The 20,722-nt window shown below is 36.2% G+C and overlaps 1 protein-coding gene across 23 annotated transcripts in view; it reads right to left on the minus strand.

The window, feature by feature from the left end:
- PPIP5K2 (diphosphoinositol pentakisphosphate kinase 2) overlaps positions 1-20,722 on the minus strand; it is an 81,792-nt gene that overhangs the window by 7,107 nt on the left and 53,963 nt on the right. For 10 of the 23 annotated variants that reach the window (XM_067464510.1, XM_067464508.1, XM_067464504.1 and 7 more), the window contains 10 exons: positions 18,460-18,587; positions 12,985-13,099; positions 12,485-12,592; positions 12,267-12,383; positions 11,183-11,359; positions 8,295-8,468; positions 7,352-7,375; positions 6,990-7,059; positions 4,150-4,269; positions 3,314-3,376 (listed from right to left, as the gene is read on the minus strand). In XM_067464510.1, coding sequence (XP_067320611.1) covers positions 3,314-3,376; positions 4,150-4,269; positions 6,990-7,059; positions 7,352-7,375; positions 8,295-8,468; positions 11,183-11,359; positions 12,267-12,383; positions 12,485-12,592; positions 12,985-13,099; positions 18,460-18,587 — 1,096 coding nt within the window. Of the gene's footprint in view, positions 1-3,313; positions 3,377-4,149; positions 4,270-4,641; positions 4,759-6,989; positions 7,060-7,351; positions 7,376-8,294; positions 8,469-11,182; positions 11,360-12,266; positions 12,384-12,484; positions 12,593-12,984; positions 13,100-18,459; positions 18,588-20,722 lie in introns of all 23 variants that reach the window. The other 13 variants (XM_067464512.1, XM_060761853.2, XM_067464516.1 and 10 more) reach the window with 9 other exon arrangements.

Here is a 20,722-nt window from a genome sequence, read left to right on the forward strand (position 1 = left end):
GGAAAGCTCTCTTCAAATACTAAAATTATAAAAAGTCTCTTATATCACTGATATCCAACATCATCATTTTTATAATGGTTACTGTCAAAACAAACAAATATAAAACTCAATGTTGGGCAGCATAAGTACAGGCATATACTTTAGAACCACCAACCATGCATAATTTCATTAATTTTATTTTTTTTAAAAAAATCCATATGCATATATAAATTCAGCAAAGCACTTGTATGATAGCTAAACACACATACGCAACACTAAGTCAATATAAAGGTTAAGTTTTGTAATACTGAAAGAAACACTTTTTTAAAAAGATGGCTACATTTGACTCCCAAAACATTTATTTCCATAAGAGAATATTATGAGATGGTATTGTTATTCAATATATATTCATATTTACAGTTCTGAGAACTTTTAAAAATGCAATAAAAAGTTAAGTCCCACGATTTATCCTAAACAATTCTGTACCTTGGCCATTTGATGACACTTTTCTCTCATTAAATTTACAAAGTATGAATCCTTTGAAATTAGCAAAATAAAGTTTATTGAGGAAATGTTGAATACTGCATTTAATGAAATAAGGCACTGTGTATGACCCAAATCAACTGTATATAATATGTGATAATAACCCTTGAACAATGCAGTGCTACACATGCAGGCAAGCGCAAACCCTTTCTTTGCATTACAGTAAATTCCACAAGAACTGCAGCTTTCCCTGACTGTAGGAAAAAGGAGTATCAGCAAAGATCAATATTTGTATGATTCCAGAAGGGAATTTAAAAGCATGTTGTTTTCTTTCTTTTTTTCAAGTGCTCTTGTCTATTTAGTCTGTTTATCTAAGAATGCTTAAACTGTATCGCATTTGAAAAAGTAATAGTACATAGAGTTAAAATGAAAGCTTAAAATTATCATGAATATTTCTGCTTCTACTTTTATTTTTGTCCACCTAGTCCTTTACGCACACACCCTATGGCAGCTGCATTACTCAGTTGTCAAGCATTAAAGAAATGCTCTGAAACCACGTCTCCGTGAGTGAAGGAAAAAACTTAGAACCTTGCATTTGTATTATGTCTTCTGAAACCACATACATATTGGGCAGTAAATATTTGATCTGGCATTATATGCTGACATATTGCAGAATATCACTTTCCTTCAAAATACAAGACAATGAAAGGGTTAGCGCAGCAACTTAGAAAGCCACCCTGCAGTCTCACATTTGAAAGCTATAGAAACATACCACTGGAGCCTAGAAACTCCTCAGAGGAAACGGACCAGCACCTAAAGAGGTCTGGATGGTCTGCACAGAGGCCCAGAAAATAAGGTAAAGCACTGTCAGTAGATAATGATTTCACCATGTTCCTTGAACTCAAGAGGAAAGAAGGGGCAGGACTGAAATAGGTTAGGAGCTGCATCATTATCTACAAAGTTACATAAATCAAAGAAACACGGAAGCCTCAATGAAAAAGTCAAGAAAGTATACCTGTCAAAGCAGGTAGAGCAACCCCCAAGTATAACAGGGAGCATATTTAGAATCAAAGCAATAGATAGACCATGCAATAAACTGTAAAAATGAGAAAATATATTAAATTGATCGATATGAATGTATAAACAGAATGAAAGGCTATTAAACATATTAAATTTAGATAACTGTACTCAGTCAGCTGAATAGATTTCTCCTAATTGTATAAATATATATAACATTTAGCACTCAAACCTAACTAAAGGCTTTCAACTACAATATTTTGCATTATGATGCTGAGCTTTTATTAGAGGACTATATTCCAGAGTTCTTATTTTCAAGGTCACTTTTTATTAATGGGAAAAATATTTCTAAAGTTCCTTCAGAATTGAAGTTACCTATTGCTTCATTATAATTCGTCTTATGTACAGCAGATGTATCACAGAGCATAAACATAAACCTCCAGTTTCAGTGAAATCCCACATTCATCACCTTTGAGCTTTGTTACTGAACTGCATCTAGAACTTTTTGAAAATTGACAAATTAATGATGGCCACAGTGTGGCCAGAATTATTTTACCTATGCTGGGAGAGTAGTCAACTCAGTTATTGTGCTAAAAGGAACAATTCAGTAGCAAAGATTGTGTGAAGCAGTTTACATAAGACAGGAAAGAAATGCTTCCCAATATCCAGAAACTCCAGAAGGAAAATATAAAATCAGGTAGCTGATGAAACAAAGCATGCCGTAAGGAGAAAAGGCTCACACACGCTACTTAAGTTACTGAAAAAATGACTATAAGCATTCTTTTTCAGTTCACTTGTAACTTTAGTACCACTTCAACAAAGACAACAGCAAACAGTATAATTATAAATGATAACTGAACTAAATGAGAATAGGATTAGTAACAATTGTTAATGTTGCTAGCGAAAGAATGTTGTAATGAATATTTTATTTGTTTTCACTGGGGAAGGGGATTTCATTGTGTTATTGAATTAAATTGTCCATTATTCTGAAGTCTACAGTAGGCAGAAAAATCAGTTCATAAATACTTTAATAAATAAAATCAACAAATAACTGGCACCTCGATATTCCTAACCTTGCATCCTTTTTATTCTAGCTGCTAGTGAAAAAACAAACAAAACAACAAAAAAGCAGCTAGATATGCAACTTTTAAGGTTAAATAAATATAGTCACATACTGAAGACATTTGGAGTGATTGAGGATGATGAAAAAATTCATAAACTGAGCATCATCAATATCACTGTTTATTTATAAATGGATTCAGTGTGTCATTATATGTCTTTCTCTTAAAAGTAACTGTCCACAGAAAGAAAGAAAAACAAAAAACAAAGGAGCACCCACCACTTTCATGTCTTAAGTTATAAATTTCTCAACATCACTAGATGGTTGCTGCTGAAAACCGAATGTTTGAGTAGGCGGGTTTTTTTGGTCTGCTTTGACAAGACAGTTCTAATGTTGAATTCCAAAGCTTCAGGACAAATGTATCCAACACAGCAAGAAGGCAAAGATTACTGAGAAAGAACCAGGAATTCTTTTACCATCATATCACAGTACTGGTTGAGTAATGTGTATAATTAAATGTGTAAATTATTTACTGTAATTATCTATTATCTATATTTTACCACAAAAATATTTGGAGTATGATTTTTAAAAAAATCAGATTAAGAAATTAAAAGGGAAAACAGATTTCAAACTATCAGTGTAACTAATAATTGATCATACGGCCATGTGATCAGTCGGAATTAGGAAGGATGATGGTGGACAAAACGATACACCCCATGTTTTGAAAGGGATGAAGCAAGGGAATATTCTTTTTTAAATAAAAGGAAAACATACCATTGGTTGGGTGTCGAGCAAATGAGATAGAAAACCTTTTAACAGCAGAACCACGTGTGGTGTCTGAGAAAGAGAAAAACAGGTACCTGAAATTCAAAACAGCTACCAAAAGAGGGACATTTCAAGAAAGGACAGAGGGGGGAGATGGAAAAGAGGTGAAAATTAAGTGTCATGCAGAAGGAACTGGAAAACTGCAGAGGCCAAAAACAGATTTTAAAATAAATAAACTTTGCTTGGTGATATTATTGGATGTTTAATGGAGTGTATGGAAGAAAAGCAAGGGTGAGTTTGTCATTTTGACATAAGAATTACACATGGTTAAAATTTAGTAGCATGGAAGTTACATTAGGAACTTACATTTTTAAACCTGCAACAATGTTATTGAACATTGCAGTAGTAGTAGAAATCTTATACTAAGATATCTACTCATTACTTGAAATCCCAAACCTAGAACTAAAATTTACTTTGTTTTATTACTTTATAAATATTAATGTATCTTCTTACATTTCTATAGTTTTCATCCAGTTTCAGAAAACAGTTAACTCAGTGCAGTGATTTCAATTAGAAGCCACATTTTACAGTAAATATAATAATTTTAATTAGGCAGAACTTCTTAAACCTTTCATTTATAGGATATGTGTTAAAGATGGGATAAACAAAATATATGTACTAATTGATTCAGTCATGTTTTGAGAACTAAACAGAATTCATCTCCTTGAAGTTATTACTAATGAATACCACTCTAGTACTCCTACTCCATTGATAGTTTTCTTTCAAGGTACCTATGTGCATGAGTGTGTGTGTGTGTAAGTGCATGTGCGAAACTGTGCACGTACCATCTATGCAGCCAGAAGAAGTCAGCTTTTTACGATGAGTACGAGCATAATCCTGTAGGTTAGGTGCACTTGAAGAACCCCCGAGCACTGAGGTGCTAAACAGGCTCGCACAGTGAGACCCTGATGGGAGTTAGAGAAAATACATACAGCAACCAGGTGTTCTTCCATTCACATTGAGGATGCATGCAGCATGCAAGCATATCACTCTTACCACACAAAAGGCAGTTTCTGGCATTGCCTTGGACAGATGCACACTGTTTATAATGTTTCAGCGGTACTTGAAGAAATCTAGTCTATCATTTATTGTACTTCTACACCCTACAACTCTTTTGACTAACTCCATACAAAACGAAAGCTCTTAAGATTTAATTTCTTGTTGCCAGGCTTTGCAAAGGGAGGGAAGAAAACCCATGCCGGATCGGAATAATGAAAGACACAGAGATGGAAGAGCGACAAAGACAAGATTAAATATTTTAGAATTTATAACTGAACCTGCATAAATGAACACTGGACTCTGAAAATGGCAGTGTTGGGCAACATTCTGCATGTAAGTTCCAATGAAGTTCACAGGGCATGATGAAAGATTTCCTGTACAGATTCCACTTGTGGCTTGTGTAGAAATATCCCATAAAATGTGTCAAATATCTAAATTTATATTCTGGTTACTAAAATATAGTATTATTTTCACAACATTAGACAAGGAGCCTATAGGAAAATATGCAAAGTTGGCCTTTATTTTAACAAGACTGATTTTTTTTAAAATAATCCTAGTTTTAAGGCATTCTTCTTTTCAAAGCACAGGTATCGAGGATGCAGAGGGGCTGCAGAGGGTACCCTTTCCTGATGACAGAAACAGATTCTGCGGGAAAGTGCCACTGCATAGCAGACAATATTCTAATTGATATAATAAAATCTGAGAAAGGGGCTGCTTTGGATGCAGCAACTCCTGAACAATTCCCAATTCATGTAAAATGAATTTAAAAGGCACTTCTTTGGGAGACATTCCTCCTCTTCTTGCACCTTGAAACTACTTGCAAATTTAAGATATAACCACCAATGACCAATAGTGAGGAACACATTATGAATACATTTGAAGAAACAGCAAATATAAGTGCTTGATGTGACAAAAGCTTTGGAACTAAATAGTTTCAGTGTTGTATACAAACAGATCAGTTCTCAGAAGGAGTAATGTATAACAGACAGTCAGACTGGTCTAATTTGACTAACATAAGATGCTCTATGTGGGGATGCTCTTGAACAATGTTTAGAAGATGCAGTTCATGAAAAATGTAGCTGTCAGACTGGTGTCGAGTGTGCATTTAGGATGTCCTAAAACAATGGTCTTGAGTGAACTACTCCAGATTCCAACTTGCTCCCCCTGAGCTCAATTCAAGTTGCTGGTTCTGGTCTCCATAACCACGAATGAGTTGGAGCTTGGCTATCTGAAAGAATATATCCTTTCCATATGATTCAGCTCAAAATTTGAGATCCTCAAAGGAGGCCCTGTTGTATGTCTCAACATCTGGTGAAGTTTAAGGATCATAATAACTGGGCTTTCTCTGTGGCAGCACCCTGACTGTGGTAATCCATATCCAAAAGTTAGGCTGGCTCCATCTCTTTTGAGCTTCTGGTGGTCAGCCAAAACAGCCTTCAATATTTGAAATTGCTCTGTTTAAGCCATTTTAAAAATGTGTTTTAGGACTGCTTTTGAATGTTTTAAAGCGAGTTTGAATGTTTTTATCTATATACCATTTTAATTGCTTTCATGTGTTCATTGCCTTAGCATCCTTTATGTACTGGGAGGGAATACAACAACATCTTAGATAAATCTAGAGTATCTGATGTATTCATTTTGTTTGGGAATGATACATACTACAGATGAGAAAAGAATGCAGAATTTAGCAGACAAACATCCACAATTGTAACTTCAGTCTCCTTTTAATATTGTTTTTTAATTTAAAATGCACTGTAAGTTTCATCCAAAATGGGAACACCTGCACTTAAGAGAACAAAATAATGATACTGTGTATACATTCTGTCCAGCCCACAGGAGAAGGCCCTCCATTGATTCTGATGAATACTGGCTTCACTGGGCTTTTTCTCATTCTCAGATATGTCCATTCCATTCATTGTAAGAATATAACACCAGAAATTATTGTCTCGTTTTCCTTTTTGTCCCTTTTCCTAACTTCTCTGCTTTCCTCATCAATTATCTATTTTAAATGTAAACTTGACAGGATTGTGTTTTTTATATATATATATTGGTTGATTACATAAAAGCAAATGGTGAAGGACCTTTTGGCTGAAAATTGGGGTACAACCTGTTAAATAATATAACACATAACACAAAGACTATCCATTAAAATACATACTTTAAAACTATATATATATATATATATATATATATATAGTTGCAATGAAGCAATAGCTGAGTATTATATTGAAAGCTGTAGTTGATGGAATTTTGGGTAGTGCAAAGAACTTTCCTCTGTCTTGCTTTTTAAATGAAGATGGGAAGAAGGAAAGCAATGCAATTTTTATTCCCAGGAGCATCTCTTTAGATTTTTCTAGCTCAGAAATGAGAAAAAAAAAACCCCGTAGAGATAAAGCATCTTAAAATGATCCTTATGAACTTATCAAAATATGAATGTGGTCTTTAGTTCAAGTGGAAAATCATGGCAATAATAATATTGTTTTGTTTTAACATTCCTGTAATGCATAACCTAAGCAGCAGTGGTGACATCTCAAAGATCTGCAAAGTTGTCAGCATAAAATCTTGTGTCAATGTCTACTTATAGGTATATTTTGAAACAACCAATTTCTAGAAAGTTTATACATACCTATTGTGCTAGTCTTTTGCTCCACAATAGTTCTTGGTGGTCGGAAGTAACTGTTGTTTTCTGGTGGAACCTGGACATGAGAAACAGATAATAAGGACAAAAAAAAAATAGACTGGTGGCCTTGTAGAATCCATTAAGCTCGAAACAGCAGCCTGCTTTAAGACAGTTAAGTATTAATAAGCCACATGATGTGTTAGTAGAAATACCAAAATAATATGGAAGATCATGCAGAATTGCTGAAGGGAATCCATTTTACTTATGATATCCTTGCAATGAAGTGGTGCAAGCAGGCATTCATGACGAAACAGGACAGACACCAAGAAAAATATGAAAACACAGAAAACTGTGTCACTTTAGTTTACCAAATGAACACTCCTAAACTGCGCCTGTATTGGAAGGGAGGAAAAAAAGAGGAAACACAGACAGGCCGATGAGGTCACTATACAGTCACTGATCCATGCACAGGCTCTATCATGGTACACTTGTGATATTCAGTTACTAATAATCTTTTTCTACACCCAAGTTCTTTGTAGGTCCGGGAAGAAATGGAAATAATATACCCTTCTGAAAAGAAGAAAGGCTCTCTGGTAACAGAACAACATCCACTGTAAAAAATTAAAATGGATGTTCCAATTCTTCACATGTGTTTCCTAAATTGTCCTAACACTTTACAGTCAAAATAGCATATTTTACAATGGATGACATACTGTCTTTCACAAATAAGTAAGAAAAATAGGATGCCTCAAGTTAAGTAACAGAGGAAATAATGATTAGTACTTATGATTTTTTTCCTGCACAGTTAATAGCCACTGAAAATATTATTTATGCTCAGATATGGAATACACGTCCTGGACCCCAATCCAATTATTTCAAAAGGCGTTTTGATTCATATATAAAAGAATCATTTTAATGTACCTACCACCAAATTACTCAGTGTTGTTTTTTTTCAAAAAGGAAAAAAGTCTTAAAGGACAACTAAGCCAAAGCTGATATCTTTTTAATGAGGGAACTAACTATATTCATCTATACAGTGCTGAAAAGAAACCAATTCAAAAATCAACCATTGAATACATTGAGTGGAAATTGTGGAAAAAGAAAAAGAAAAAAATATACACATGCACTTGCTTTTTTCCCCCCCCCAAGCATTCTTGGAAGTAACATTTTTTTTTTTTGTAATTGCATTTTCATGATTAGAGAAATAATTTACTTTCAACAAAATCCAGAACAAGGGATTAGATGTCCTTAAAGACATTTGGTTCCTGTTTGGAATGCATAGTAATGTTGAATGAAGTAAAGTTTAAAAACCTGTTGCCATGAGCCAAAAATACTGGATGTGAAAGCCAATGATTTAGGGGAGACAGGGGAAGAAGTGATTTGTTCCCCTGATCTGCGTCTTCGACGCCCAGTACCCACACCACTGGTGTAATGCAGCCAGGTACCAATACACTCTGGGCTAGACACACTCAGGGGGCTCTCTTCCTGGAAGTGAGAAAGGGGGCAAAAAAACAGCAAAGCATGCAACGTTAGATTCATAGCCAAATGGTAAGAAAATATATACAGTTTTGTTTGCACCCTTTTCTAAATAGTGCTATCAGTATTCAACAGCAGTGCATAACATATTCCATAATACAAACTACACATCACAACGCAGTACTCAGCTACTATTTTCACTAGACATACTTCCACAGAACTATAATTTTACAAACTACACTAAAGCTCATGCATGTGCAGTTTTTCTTCCTAACTTTGCTGCATTCTTCTTCACTCTTCATATACCTCAACTATTAAACAACTAGACAACTAAGTGTATATTATGTAACTGAATTCTGGTGATACTAAAAAGGATTTCTCATTAAAGACAAAGCCTCTGAACTTTTTTGAACACAACACACCAGCAAAATTTAGTCCTTTCCTGTAGCTGGATATCACAACTACCCTCTGCTCAATTACTGTGTCTCATTTCTTAAATTCTATAATCAGCCAAAAGAACCAAACCGAGAATCAATCTATTATTTGATAACATTTCAATCTATTTTTTGGAAACCACCAAAATTATCATTGATGGGTATCTGTAGCCAAGAGCAAGAACAGAAGCAACCAAATCAGGAATTAATTGAAACAAAGTTATGTTCAATAACAGCCTTGATTTTTTAAGATTATTTGATTTAACTTGTTTTCTAGCATTTAAATATTCACCTCTCTTCAAAGAGAAATTTCAGTTTGAACCAGGAAGAATCTGACAACATCCCTTCAGTATTTTAACTACCCTGAATTCCTTGCAGACTGCATTGGGGGAATTAATGGAGCAGAGGTTTCCCAGTTCTCTTTAGTTTCTTAGGAAGATTTTAATGTCATTAATAATTTATGATTTCTAGATCTCTCCATCTTTAAATTTCTAACCAATGAAACAGGGTTATTACTGATATAAAACTGCTACAACCGTCACAAAATCTCAGAATTCTTATGTAGAAGTAAAAAAACGTTCAAAGGATAAAGGGGAATATACTACATGGGCATCTTGCATCCTGGAACAAAAAACAAACTTTTTCAGAATATTTGTCTATCACCTCATTCAAAAAATGCAGGACTTAAATTCAACTGATAATTCCACCTACAGTACATCTACTGAATAAGTTTGCACTTAGGTAAATACCACTGAGTCTAACTACTAGCAATTGAACTTAGACTTGTGCTTCTGGGTTTAAATTTCAAAACGCTTTACATTACTACAGAAATATACACATTAAATCAGTAAGTTATCGTTGGTTACTAAGCTATATTTGTTCTTGCCGTGGAAAGTATGGGGCAAAAAAGATAACAAAATAAGAAAGCCATAACTATAACTTGTCAATATAAAGTCAGGGACAAATGCAGAACATTTCTGATACATCTTTTCACGGCCTGGCATTAGTCAAGGGAAGTCTTTCCTTAAGTTCATAGAATCATAGAGTTGGAAGAGGGCCATCCGGTTCAACCCCCTGCCAAGAAGCATTTATGTTAGCCTGCCCCACAAGGCAAAAAAGTGTAGGAAAGATGACAGAGAGGGTTGGAATAATTGGCTACAATGTAGCAATGGCCAAGATGCTCAAATGTCATCTGGCCAAAGCCATGCCACCGTCTTGTATGTGTGAGTCTATCCTATCTTTTCTTGGCACAAGGTAAAGAAATCCAGGAAACCTAGATTTCAAAATTCTGAAGAATTATATTATGCAATAGTTTTCTTCTTCTAATATTAAATAATAACTGTAGGCAAACTACTGGTACATTTCAGCCACAATTCAAATGTCTCACAATAAATTAAGTGCTTGGGCTTTTAGATGTGTGACTGTGTGCAGTAGATAGAAACCCCACTTTTTAAAAAAAACTCTAGGAAGTTTTATGGAATTGATGATTCCTTGCAAAGTCTTTGCTTCAACAAAAACCGCAAAAATATCAAGTCAACCGGATGTGTGCAAACATATGAAGCTATCTAAAGTAGTTTTTGTTTGCATTTTAGTCTTTACTCTAATTTTAAAAAGTCAAGTAGTATAGAAATTCTATCAATGATATCACATTGTCCAAATGCCCTGGAATTTTTTTATCATAGTATTTGTCTCATCAAGGGGAAAAAAATCAGACAGGAATGAGATATTAAACTTACTGTACTATTTATTTTATATTTCATCCCTGTGACATACTATCTTTGGAAATTCTTCTGTATCTTGGAAGATTGTGAAATAAAGGGCCAAAGGACTCTAGTCATCTGCTCCAGAATGGGGGAGGATTCAGTCAGAATATCTATATAAATCAGAATATCTATATTTATGATTTGAGGAAAATCAATGGTTTTTTTTTATAATTTCTTATATTCCAGCATTTATTTATTGCTGTTATACTTTCTTATCTTTCAGCATGTATCACTACAAATGGTTACACTAGGTGAAAATGAAAGTAAATAAAAATATAACATGATCGCAAAAGACAAAATATAGAAGTGTTTCATTTCTTGTACATTACATCTTGTAAAACTGTGTATGCAAGCAATGTAGGTTAGTTATGAAAGATCAAACTTTTCTAGAACTTACTAACATATTAATGATTATTAATTTACAAAAGTGTTTGGAGCAGTGTTAAAGCCTGCTACTACATACTTTACCATGCATTTGGGTGGATTCTTTCTATCACAGATGAAGCACTAGAACAGTATAACTTACTTCCACTGAACCAATTTTCCTGGATCTTGGAAGTGGAGACTTTCTGTGTATATGAATTGGATCTGAAACCATTGGCTTGAACAGCATTATAGATCGATCTGGTTCATCCCTTTTGTGGTGGGCAAGCAATTCTTCATCGCTGTCATTTCTAAGGGAGGATTTCCTTGAGCCATCATTCTTTAAAGAAAGAGATAAATCACATGGCACATAAAATGGAACTTATCATTTTTAACAATATTAGGGACTGTATCCTTATTATCCTCCACACAATGGGATCTTTGAACAGTAGAGACTGTTTGAAAATTAAAAAGTATATGTTTCAGTGAAACCTCAGAAATAAAAGAACGAAGAGTAAGTACAACACTTCTCACTTGATCAAAAAGTATTAATTCTACAGCCAACTTTGTATTACTCCTACACTCATTTTTACAAATGTAGCTTACATACTAAATTGTATATATGTTTGAAAACACTTAATTATTTCATATAATATGCAACCTAGGGTATCATAATACTACATAAAACCTCATTATCTTATTCCAGTTAATTATGTACTTATTAGAGTGGCTTCTTTAGATATATTTTTACAGCCATTTTTGAATTTTCAATAGAGTAACAAATATTTTCGAAATAACACTGCCTTTAAAAAAGGCAGATATTTGCCTTTATAACTACCAGAAGTTATTGTTAGAAAATATAAATAAAATGTCAGAGCTTGAAAAATCTATTTTTCTGGACTATTGCTTCTAGACCAGTGGTTCTCAACTTGTGTGTCCACAGTGGTTTTGGCCTTTAACTCCCAGAAATCCTAACAGCTGCTAAACTGGCTGAGATTTCTGGGAGTTGTAGGCCAAAACACCTGGGGACCTCCAGGTTGAGAACCACTGTTCTAGACTCTCACAGCAAACATGGTCATTGGCTGTACTGGCTGAGGGATTCTGAGAGTTATAGTGGCAAAAGGGGGAAACGTTTCTAAGCTTTAGAAAAAGTACAATTACATATGAGATAGTCAACTGCTATGAAATAATATACAAAATGACACTTAAATTTCTTGTATGTAAGAAACATTTCTAGTGGTATTTACCTCTCGTGAGGCAGGTCTATATCCAAATCCTGATGGCAAATTTTTATCTTCTTCACAACCTTTAGCTCCAGGACTAAAGTGTAATTCTACATGAAAACGTTCTTCCGAAGAAGGCTCCTAACAGGAATAACAAGGTAGTATATATTAAGTTAATATAGTGATATGCTGACTTCTGAAAAGATATTAGTAATTTTCCTATTTATATATTACTTTCTTACCTTGTTTGGATCTTCATACAGCATGATAACAATCTGGGTCATGTAATTGAGTTCACTAACAACATTGAGATAATCCATTGCTCGTTTCCACTGTTCATCCTTTGACGCCTAAGATTAAAAGAACACCATATGCTCAGCAATTACACACCTTTAACTCTTAGGTTGCAATCCGATATATATGCACTGGGAGTAAGTTCCATTAACACGGCTACCATTAAATAAATATTTTGAACAATGATGTGCTGGTCAATCGCAAAAAGATAACAATTTCTAAGTCAAGTCATAGGAAAAAAAGCCAAATTATACAAAATTGAGCTACAGTTAGCAAAAACTATGGTTCTTCAAAACTTCCAAGAATTAACACAAAATATTCTCCAATACAATTTGTAGTAATAAAAGTTCATGACACTCGCTTTCAAAGGAGTGATATTTTAATTTGCAATAAAAGACTACTGTTTCTAAAAATTCAACATAAACAATCTGAAGAAGGTAACACTTACATCACATAAAGAACCATAACGAAGAGTTGATAACAAGGAATGAACATGACTCTCACTAGTGAAGTACAGACGAGTTCGGACGTGTCGTTCGGGAGACATAACTCCACTAGAATATCTAAAAAGAAAATAAAAAATAAGCAAATGAAGGTACAGCTATTATATAAGTACACAATAAAACAAACTGCTTTCCACTATTATTAAGCCTAAACATTGTAAATCTCAATAAACCCTGGTAAGAACTGGGCACAGAATATCTGGATACTGGACAAATATATGTCTGGCAATTTTCAGATAGCTATGTAGAGTACCAAAAATCTGTTTTAAATTCTCTTTTTTACATTCCTCCTCCACTGCTGTTTATAACTGTTTTGTTGTTGTTGCTGTTGTTGTTGTGTCTTCAAGGTGCTTTCAACTTATGACAAACCCGAGTTGAACTTATCATGGGGTTGTCTTGGAAGGATTTGTTCAGAATGGGCTTGCCTTTGCCTTTCCCTAAAGCAGAGAGAAAATAACTTGCACAAGTTCACCCAATCTCCAGATGAGTGGGGATTCAAACTCTGGTCTCCAGAGACATAGTCTAATGCTCAATCCATTGTGGATTTTTAAATGATGTTTACCAAATATTTTAGGACATGCTAGATTTTTTTAATTAGAATTTTATTAATTTTATATAGATTACAATGAAAGAGTGAGAACAATAAAGTATAAGAAAGTGAGGAAATGAAGAAAAAAAAGAAAAAAGAAGCAAAAAGTATGCTAAAATCCCAAATAACCCCTAAAAAAAATAAAATAAAATAAAAAATAACTACAAAAATACACAAAACACACAAAAAAGAGAAAAGAAAAACAAAAAAAATGACTTCCATTCCATCTTCTTGGATCATATCTTCTTATTATTCAAAAATATAAAATAAGTTCTAAACGAAATTGTCTCTCTTGTTTCTTATTTTCCCAATTTGTCCAGATATTCATGGAGATTATCTCAGTTCGTTCTTCTTAGTATCATACCTGTATTTTTCTTCAACAAAAAAGTCAATTCATCCATGTCCTATCTCATCCCGTATTTTCTTCTTTGTGAATTGGACTCGGTATATTTGATCCACCTCTTGCTCAAGCTCATCCTCCTCCACCTCCAAGACCCTGGCCAGGAGATTTAACACTGTTGACCTTATGTCTTCCTTTGAATCTTCTTGCATATTTCTTAGCCTTAATTGATAATCCATTTGTTTTTGTAGTAATTTTTCTTGTTCTAATTCCATTCTTTCTTTTTGTTTCTCCAGTGACTTAATTTTCTTCATAATTTTCGCCTGTGTCTCATCTGTTTCAATTTTTCCCGCTTTTAAAACTTCCACCTCGCCTGCCAGATTGTTTAGTTCTTTCTTCAACTCTCCAAACTCTTCCTTCATTTCTTTTTTCATATCTTTAAGATCCTTATCTAATTTCTTGTAATGTTCTTCTTGTTTTTTGTAGTATTCTTCTTGTTTGTCTGTCATATCCTTCTTCATGGCATCTTGTTTTTCAGAAAGCTTCTTAATCTCCTTTAGAATATTCTCCATATTCACCCCTCTATCTAAAGATCCTCTTCTCAGCTGATTTTAAATGCCTCTAATTAATTTTATTAATTTTATTATTGTCTGCTTCTCGGCCTGGTCTTATTTTGCGTCTGCTTCTCCTCCTCGTCCGTCGATCGTCTACTTCTCTTCTTCGTCTTTATTCTTTAAATTCCTCCTTTATTGCCTTCAGAGAATGATCTGTGTCTTAATTATTAGACCTCTTCCTGCCTCCGTTTGCCTCTTCTGCCCTTCTTTGCTTTGCTATCTTCTTCACTTCTGCCCTTGTGCTCTTATGCTCTTCTCTGCCCTTTAAAACCTTTTTGGACCTTTGGACTACCACTCCCAGCCTGCACTGCTCTCTTCTTCCTGTGTTGTTCCACAGCAGCCTTCCGTTTCGTCAGTTCCTATCTTGCTTTTCTTCAATTGTTTATAAAGAAGGCCAGCGTAGACCAAACAACAATGGAGCCAAGGTCGTTTCTCCTCACACTGTAAGCTAATTCAATTTCTTGTAGTGCCCATTAAAGTCTCTAATTTAGATAGCGGTGCGGGGGTGTAGCCTAATGTTTAGAGAAGAGTACAAGGGTCCCGATATTTATAAAGTTCTATTTTCTTTGATACTTTTAAAAAATACTTATACCAAATCCTTTAGACTTTAAAGTTCATCCAATTTAAAATCAACTTATAAAAACACTCTTCTTATTATAGATTCTCTCATTTACTATCTTCTTCTTTTCTCCTTATAAAAGTACTTGATTTGATCCCTTTTTGCCTAGATTCCGAGGGGTAGGTCCCTCCCCCTCTTATATTACCTTGAAGATAAAATTTCTTCTTTCAGGAACACAGTCCCTTTAGCCCCCTAACGTGGGGGTTCATTCTTCTTTAGAATTCTTATCTTAAAAATGGGGTGGAGGCGGTTGGACAAGCTCAGCCAAGCCTGATCCTGTAGAGCAGCCCGCTCCCCTTTTGGTGCTCTCAGATCCTTCGATTCCCCCTTAATAGGGGGGCCTTGGGGTCTTCAAAGCACCCAGGGGATTTACGATCACCTTCGCCTTCGATCCGGTCAAAAGTGGGGAGCTATAGCTCGACCTCGCCACTCAAAACAGGTCCTCCCTGAGAGAGCTTTCCCTCAGCGAGGCTTCCCCGTCGCCATTCCCACCGGAAGTCAGGACATGCTAGATTTGATTGATTTGATACAACACCGCCTGAGCTCTGCAAGCGCAGCATTTTTCCGAATGAAGCAGAGTGTTTGAGGACCGGGACATCCGTAGGGATACCAAGGTGCTTGTTTATAAAGCTATTGTCCTCCCAACCCTGCTCTATGCCTGTGAGACGTGGACTGTCTACAGACGTCACATGCAACTCCTGGAACGATTCCATCAGCGCTGCCTCCGGAAAATCCTGCAAATCTCTTGGGAAGACAAGCGGACAAACATCAGCGTGCTGGAAGAAGCAAAGACCACCAGCATTGAAGCGATGGTCCTCCGCCACCAACTCCACTGGACCGGCCATGTTGTCCGGATGCCCGACCACCGTCTCCCAAAGCAGCTGCTCTACTCCGAACTCAAGAACGGAAAACGGAATGTTGGAGGACAGGAAAAGAGATTTAAAGATGGGCTCAAAGCCAACCTTAAAAACTCTGGCATAGACACTGAGAACTGGGAAGCCCTGGCCCTTGACCGCTCCAGCTGGAGGTCAGCTGTGACCAGCAGTGCTGCAGAATTTGAGGAGGCACGAGTGGAGGGGGAAAAAGAGAAATGTGCCAAGAGGAAGGTGCGTCAAGCCAACCCCGGCCGAGACCGCCTTCCACCTGGAAATCAATGCCCACACTGCGGAAGAAGATGCAGAGCAAGAATAGGGCTCCACAGCCACATACAGACCCACAAGAATGTTGGAAGACAATCATCCTCGGAAAGCGAGGGATCGCCTAAGTAAGTTATTTGATTGTAGCTATGTCAACATCTGAACTTGCCACACCTAATGCTTAAAAATATTAAGAGTCACAATAAAATAAACGTATCCCCAATTCTCACTTTTCTGCACTTATTATTGCTTCTCCCTCATCCAGCAGGGATGGGATGGCTTAGACCCTCCAGGTGTTTTGGACTTCTGCTCCCAGACCTTCTGACCATTGCCAAGCTAGCTAGGACTTCTGGGAATTGGAGTCCCAAACGCTTGGATGTTCACAGGTCATGCAGGCCTGGATTAGACACAGTGAGATCAGGAAGTTTACCTTTTGCTTTCTCTGCTAGTAATCTATCCCAAAGCATTAAGGGCAGATAACATTGTATGGGTTAATTGATTTCTTTCTGTTGTAAAGAAAAGAAACTAATCCAGGATGAACTTTCTCTTTATTTTTCAAGATCTCCACCTCTCTGTTCTATCACCCTGTGAAGGAGAACATGTTTTAATATGTCTGTCTGCCATCTTAATTCTTTTAGTATAGATTAGAAAGGACCATGCTCTCCCTTTCTAATCTCCTGTTGAGTATTTTAAACTTATTTTCTACCAGAATTTTGTTTTTTTAAACTCATCCTCATGAGCACTTCTGCCTTTGCTAGAGTAGAGCCTTGCTTTGCACCCTTTCCCTCTAAAATACTGCTCATGTAATTCAGTGAGTTTCCTTAAAAACAAATAAAGAAAAAGAAAAGGAAGCCACACACACATTTTAAATCACCCACAACAGTTTAAAAATAGCAAGAGATCTGGGGCTGAAAGATTAAAGAAAAAAGTGGACTTAGAATTATAGGATGCTAGAGTTGGAAGAGACCTCGTGCGCCATCCAGTCCAACTCCCTGTCAAGGAGCAAGAAAACTGCGCTCAAAGCACCCCTGACAGATGGTTATTCGGCCTCCAAAAAAGGAGCCTCCACCACACTCTGGGGCAGAGAATTCTAGTGCCGAATAGCTCTCACAGTTAAGAAGAAGTTCTTCCTAATGTTCTGGTGGAATCTCCTTTCCTGTAGTTTTGAAGCCATTGCTCCACGTCCTGGTCTCCAGGGCAGCAGAAAACAAGCCTGCCTCCCCCGTGACTTCCCCTCACATATTTATACATGGCTATCATGTCTCCTCTCAGTCTTTTCTTCTTCAGACTCAACATACCCAGATCTTTAAGCACTCCTCATAGAGCTTTCTTCTCCAGACCCTCGGTCATATAGTTGCCCTCCTCTGGACACATTCCAGATTGTCAAGATCTCTCTTCAATTACAGTGCCCAGAACTGGACACAGTATTCCAGGTGTGGTCTGACCAGGGCACAATAGAGGGGTAGCATGACTTCCCTGGATCTCAACACTATACTCCTATTTATGCAGGCCAAAATCCCATTGGCTTTTTTAGCAGCCGCATGACATTTTTGGCTTATGTTTAACTTCTTGTCCACAAGGACTCCAAGATCTTTTTCACATGTGCTGCTGTTGAGCATTCTGTGTTTTTGAATTTCATTTTTTCTGCCTAAGTGAAGTATCTTGCATTTGTCTCTGTTGAACTTCATTCTGTTAGTTTTGGCCTATCACTCTAATCTGTTAAGATTGTTTTGAATTCTGCTCCCGTCTTCTGGAGTATTGGCTATCCCTCCCAATTTGGTATTGTCTGCAAATTTGATTATCATGCCTTCTAACCCTTCATCTAAGTCAGTGGTTCTCAACCTGTGGGTCCCCAGGTGCTTTGGCCTACAATTCCCAGAAATTCCAGCCAGTTTACCAGCTGTTAGGATTTCTGGGATTTGAAGGCTAAAACATCTGGGGACCCACAGGTTGAGAACCACTGATCTAAGTCATTATTCCCCAGTGCCTTCACCTATATTTGTTACATTCCGGCCATTTTGTAAGTGTCCTTGGAATAAGTCTATCATAATTATACTGCAGATTTAGCTGAACTGCAATTAGAAATTACCATTATCAAATTATCCAATAAAAAGAAACTTACAAAGGATGAAGCTTATTAACAGTGTCATCATCTTGAGTTCTCTGAAGATCAGACCGGATTTTTCTCAATAGTGGATTGCAGTAACCTTTAGCAATCTCTAGTTTTTCAGCTTCAGTAATACCATATTCCTTGATAAACAGAAAACAAACTATATTTAATACCAGAAATTACTTCTCAACTCAGCAAAGCTATTTTGGGGTCTTTTTTAAAAAAAAAAGATGATTATGTTAGTCTGTTTCAATATAAAAAGTAGGAAAAATGTTTAAAAATGAATTTTCTGGCTAAGACTAATTCAAGTATTTTAGCATGAAGTTTGTGAATTACTTCTTCAGAGGCACTGATGTAGAACAAGTCTCAGAAATATATGTACTACATCACAGGTACACAACTGTACAATTATATCTGAAGCTTGAATACTGTAATCTATCAACACATAAGGGAGTGCTTAAATTTCAAATATTCTAATGTTAAATAATCTGACTAGTTCTGACAGTGTCATGATTTCATTTCCATCATCCATTCTCTTATTTTTACTATCCTCAATTTAGGATTAAGACGTCATCACTTCCTCTATTTCTAACACAATATTTATTGCACTTACACATAACTGTACCAACTAAACACAAGATAGTAGTATCAGTAGATGTGAGATAACTAATCTTTATAAAATAAAAACCCTAAGTGGGAACACCATTGCAAAAATAAAATCACATAGCTAACTGAGCAGTGAATAGATATAAACTGGGTGAAATGGAATGTCTGAAAATGAATGATTAAAGAAGTACTGAATCGGTACAGAGAATCTACTACTAAATAATGTGGTATTGTTCCACTACTCAGGTGCATTTTAATGCTGTTAAAACAATTAAGAAAGCATAAGGCTACAAATGGCTATTAGTTAAAATATAGACATACAGTCAGCCCTCCACATTTGTGGGTTTCACTTTTGCAGATTTGACTGTTCACAGATTTGATTAATATGTTATCTTTCAGAATCTCTGACCTCCAGTTTAACTCTACAGTCAACTTCTACTGGACATTGACCACAGAGTTGTGCTGGATGTCCTGGAGACAACACTCCTCTAGACATCTGTAAGTCATCCAACACTTCCAGTGGAAACTGGCCATAAAGTCAAGCTGCAAGGCCTAGAGCAATGTTTTTCAACCTGGGGTTCAGGACCCCTATGGGAGTCATGAGGAAGTGGCAGAGGAGTCATCAAAGATCATCAGAAAACACAGTATTTTCTGTTGGTCATGGGGGTTCTGTGTGGGAAATTTGGCCCAAACTATCGTTGGTGAGGTTCGGAATGCTCTTTGATTGCATGTGAACTATATCCCAACAACAACTCCCAAATGTCAAGATCTATTTTCCCCAAACTCCGCCAGTGTTCACATTTGAGTATTCGTGTCAAGTTTGGTCCAGATCCATCATTGTTTGAGTCCACAGTGCTCTCTGGATGTAGGTGAACTACAACTCCAAAACTCAAGGTCAATGGCCACCAAACCCTTCCAGTATTTTCTGTTGATAATGGGAGTTCTGTGTGCAAAGACTGATTCAATTCTATTGCTGGTGAAGTTCAGAATGCTCTTTGATTGTAGGTGAACTATAAATACCAGCAACTACAACTCCTAAATGACAAAATCAATCCTCCCCCACCCCACAAATATTTAAATTTGAGCGTATCGGGTATTTGTGCCAAATTTGGTCCAGTGAATGAAAATAGATCCCGCATATCAGATATTTACATTACAATTAATAACGCTATCAACATTACCATTATGAAGTAGCAACGAAAATAATTTTATGGTTGGGGGTCACCGCAACGTGAGGAACTGTATTAAGGGGTCGAAGCGTTAAGAAGGTTGAGAAACACTGGCCTAGAGATATGTTTTCACATTTCCCCCCCCTAAAAATGGTTTTTTAAATTCACATTTTTCCCACATTCACAAGGATCCAGCAAATGTAAAGGCTTAAATGTAATGCTATATCTAGTAGTTTTAATACTATTTAACATAATGGATTTTTAAGGATCAAAAGCACCATGCCTCTGAACTCAAGTGACTGGCAAACAATGGCAGGAGAAACTACTGCCCTCACCTCCTGTTTCTGGTCTTCCTCACGTACATGAGGCTCGCCACTGTGGGAAACATGTTATATCAACTGTAGTTCTTGCATTTTATTCACATATAAATAAAACACATCTCCCTCTATGAACCACAACGGAGATTACGATCTTCTGTGGAAGCTCTGCTCTCGGTCCAG

Source organism: Anolis sagrei, chromosome 2 (genome assembly GCF_037176765.1).
Source record: "Anolis sagrei isolate rAnoSag1 chromosome 2, rAnoSag1.mat, whole genome shotgun sequence".
NCBI lineage: Eukaryota > Metazoa > Chordata > Lepidosauria > Squamata > Dactyloidae > Anolis > Anolis sagrei.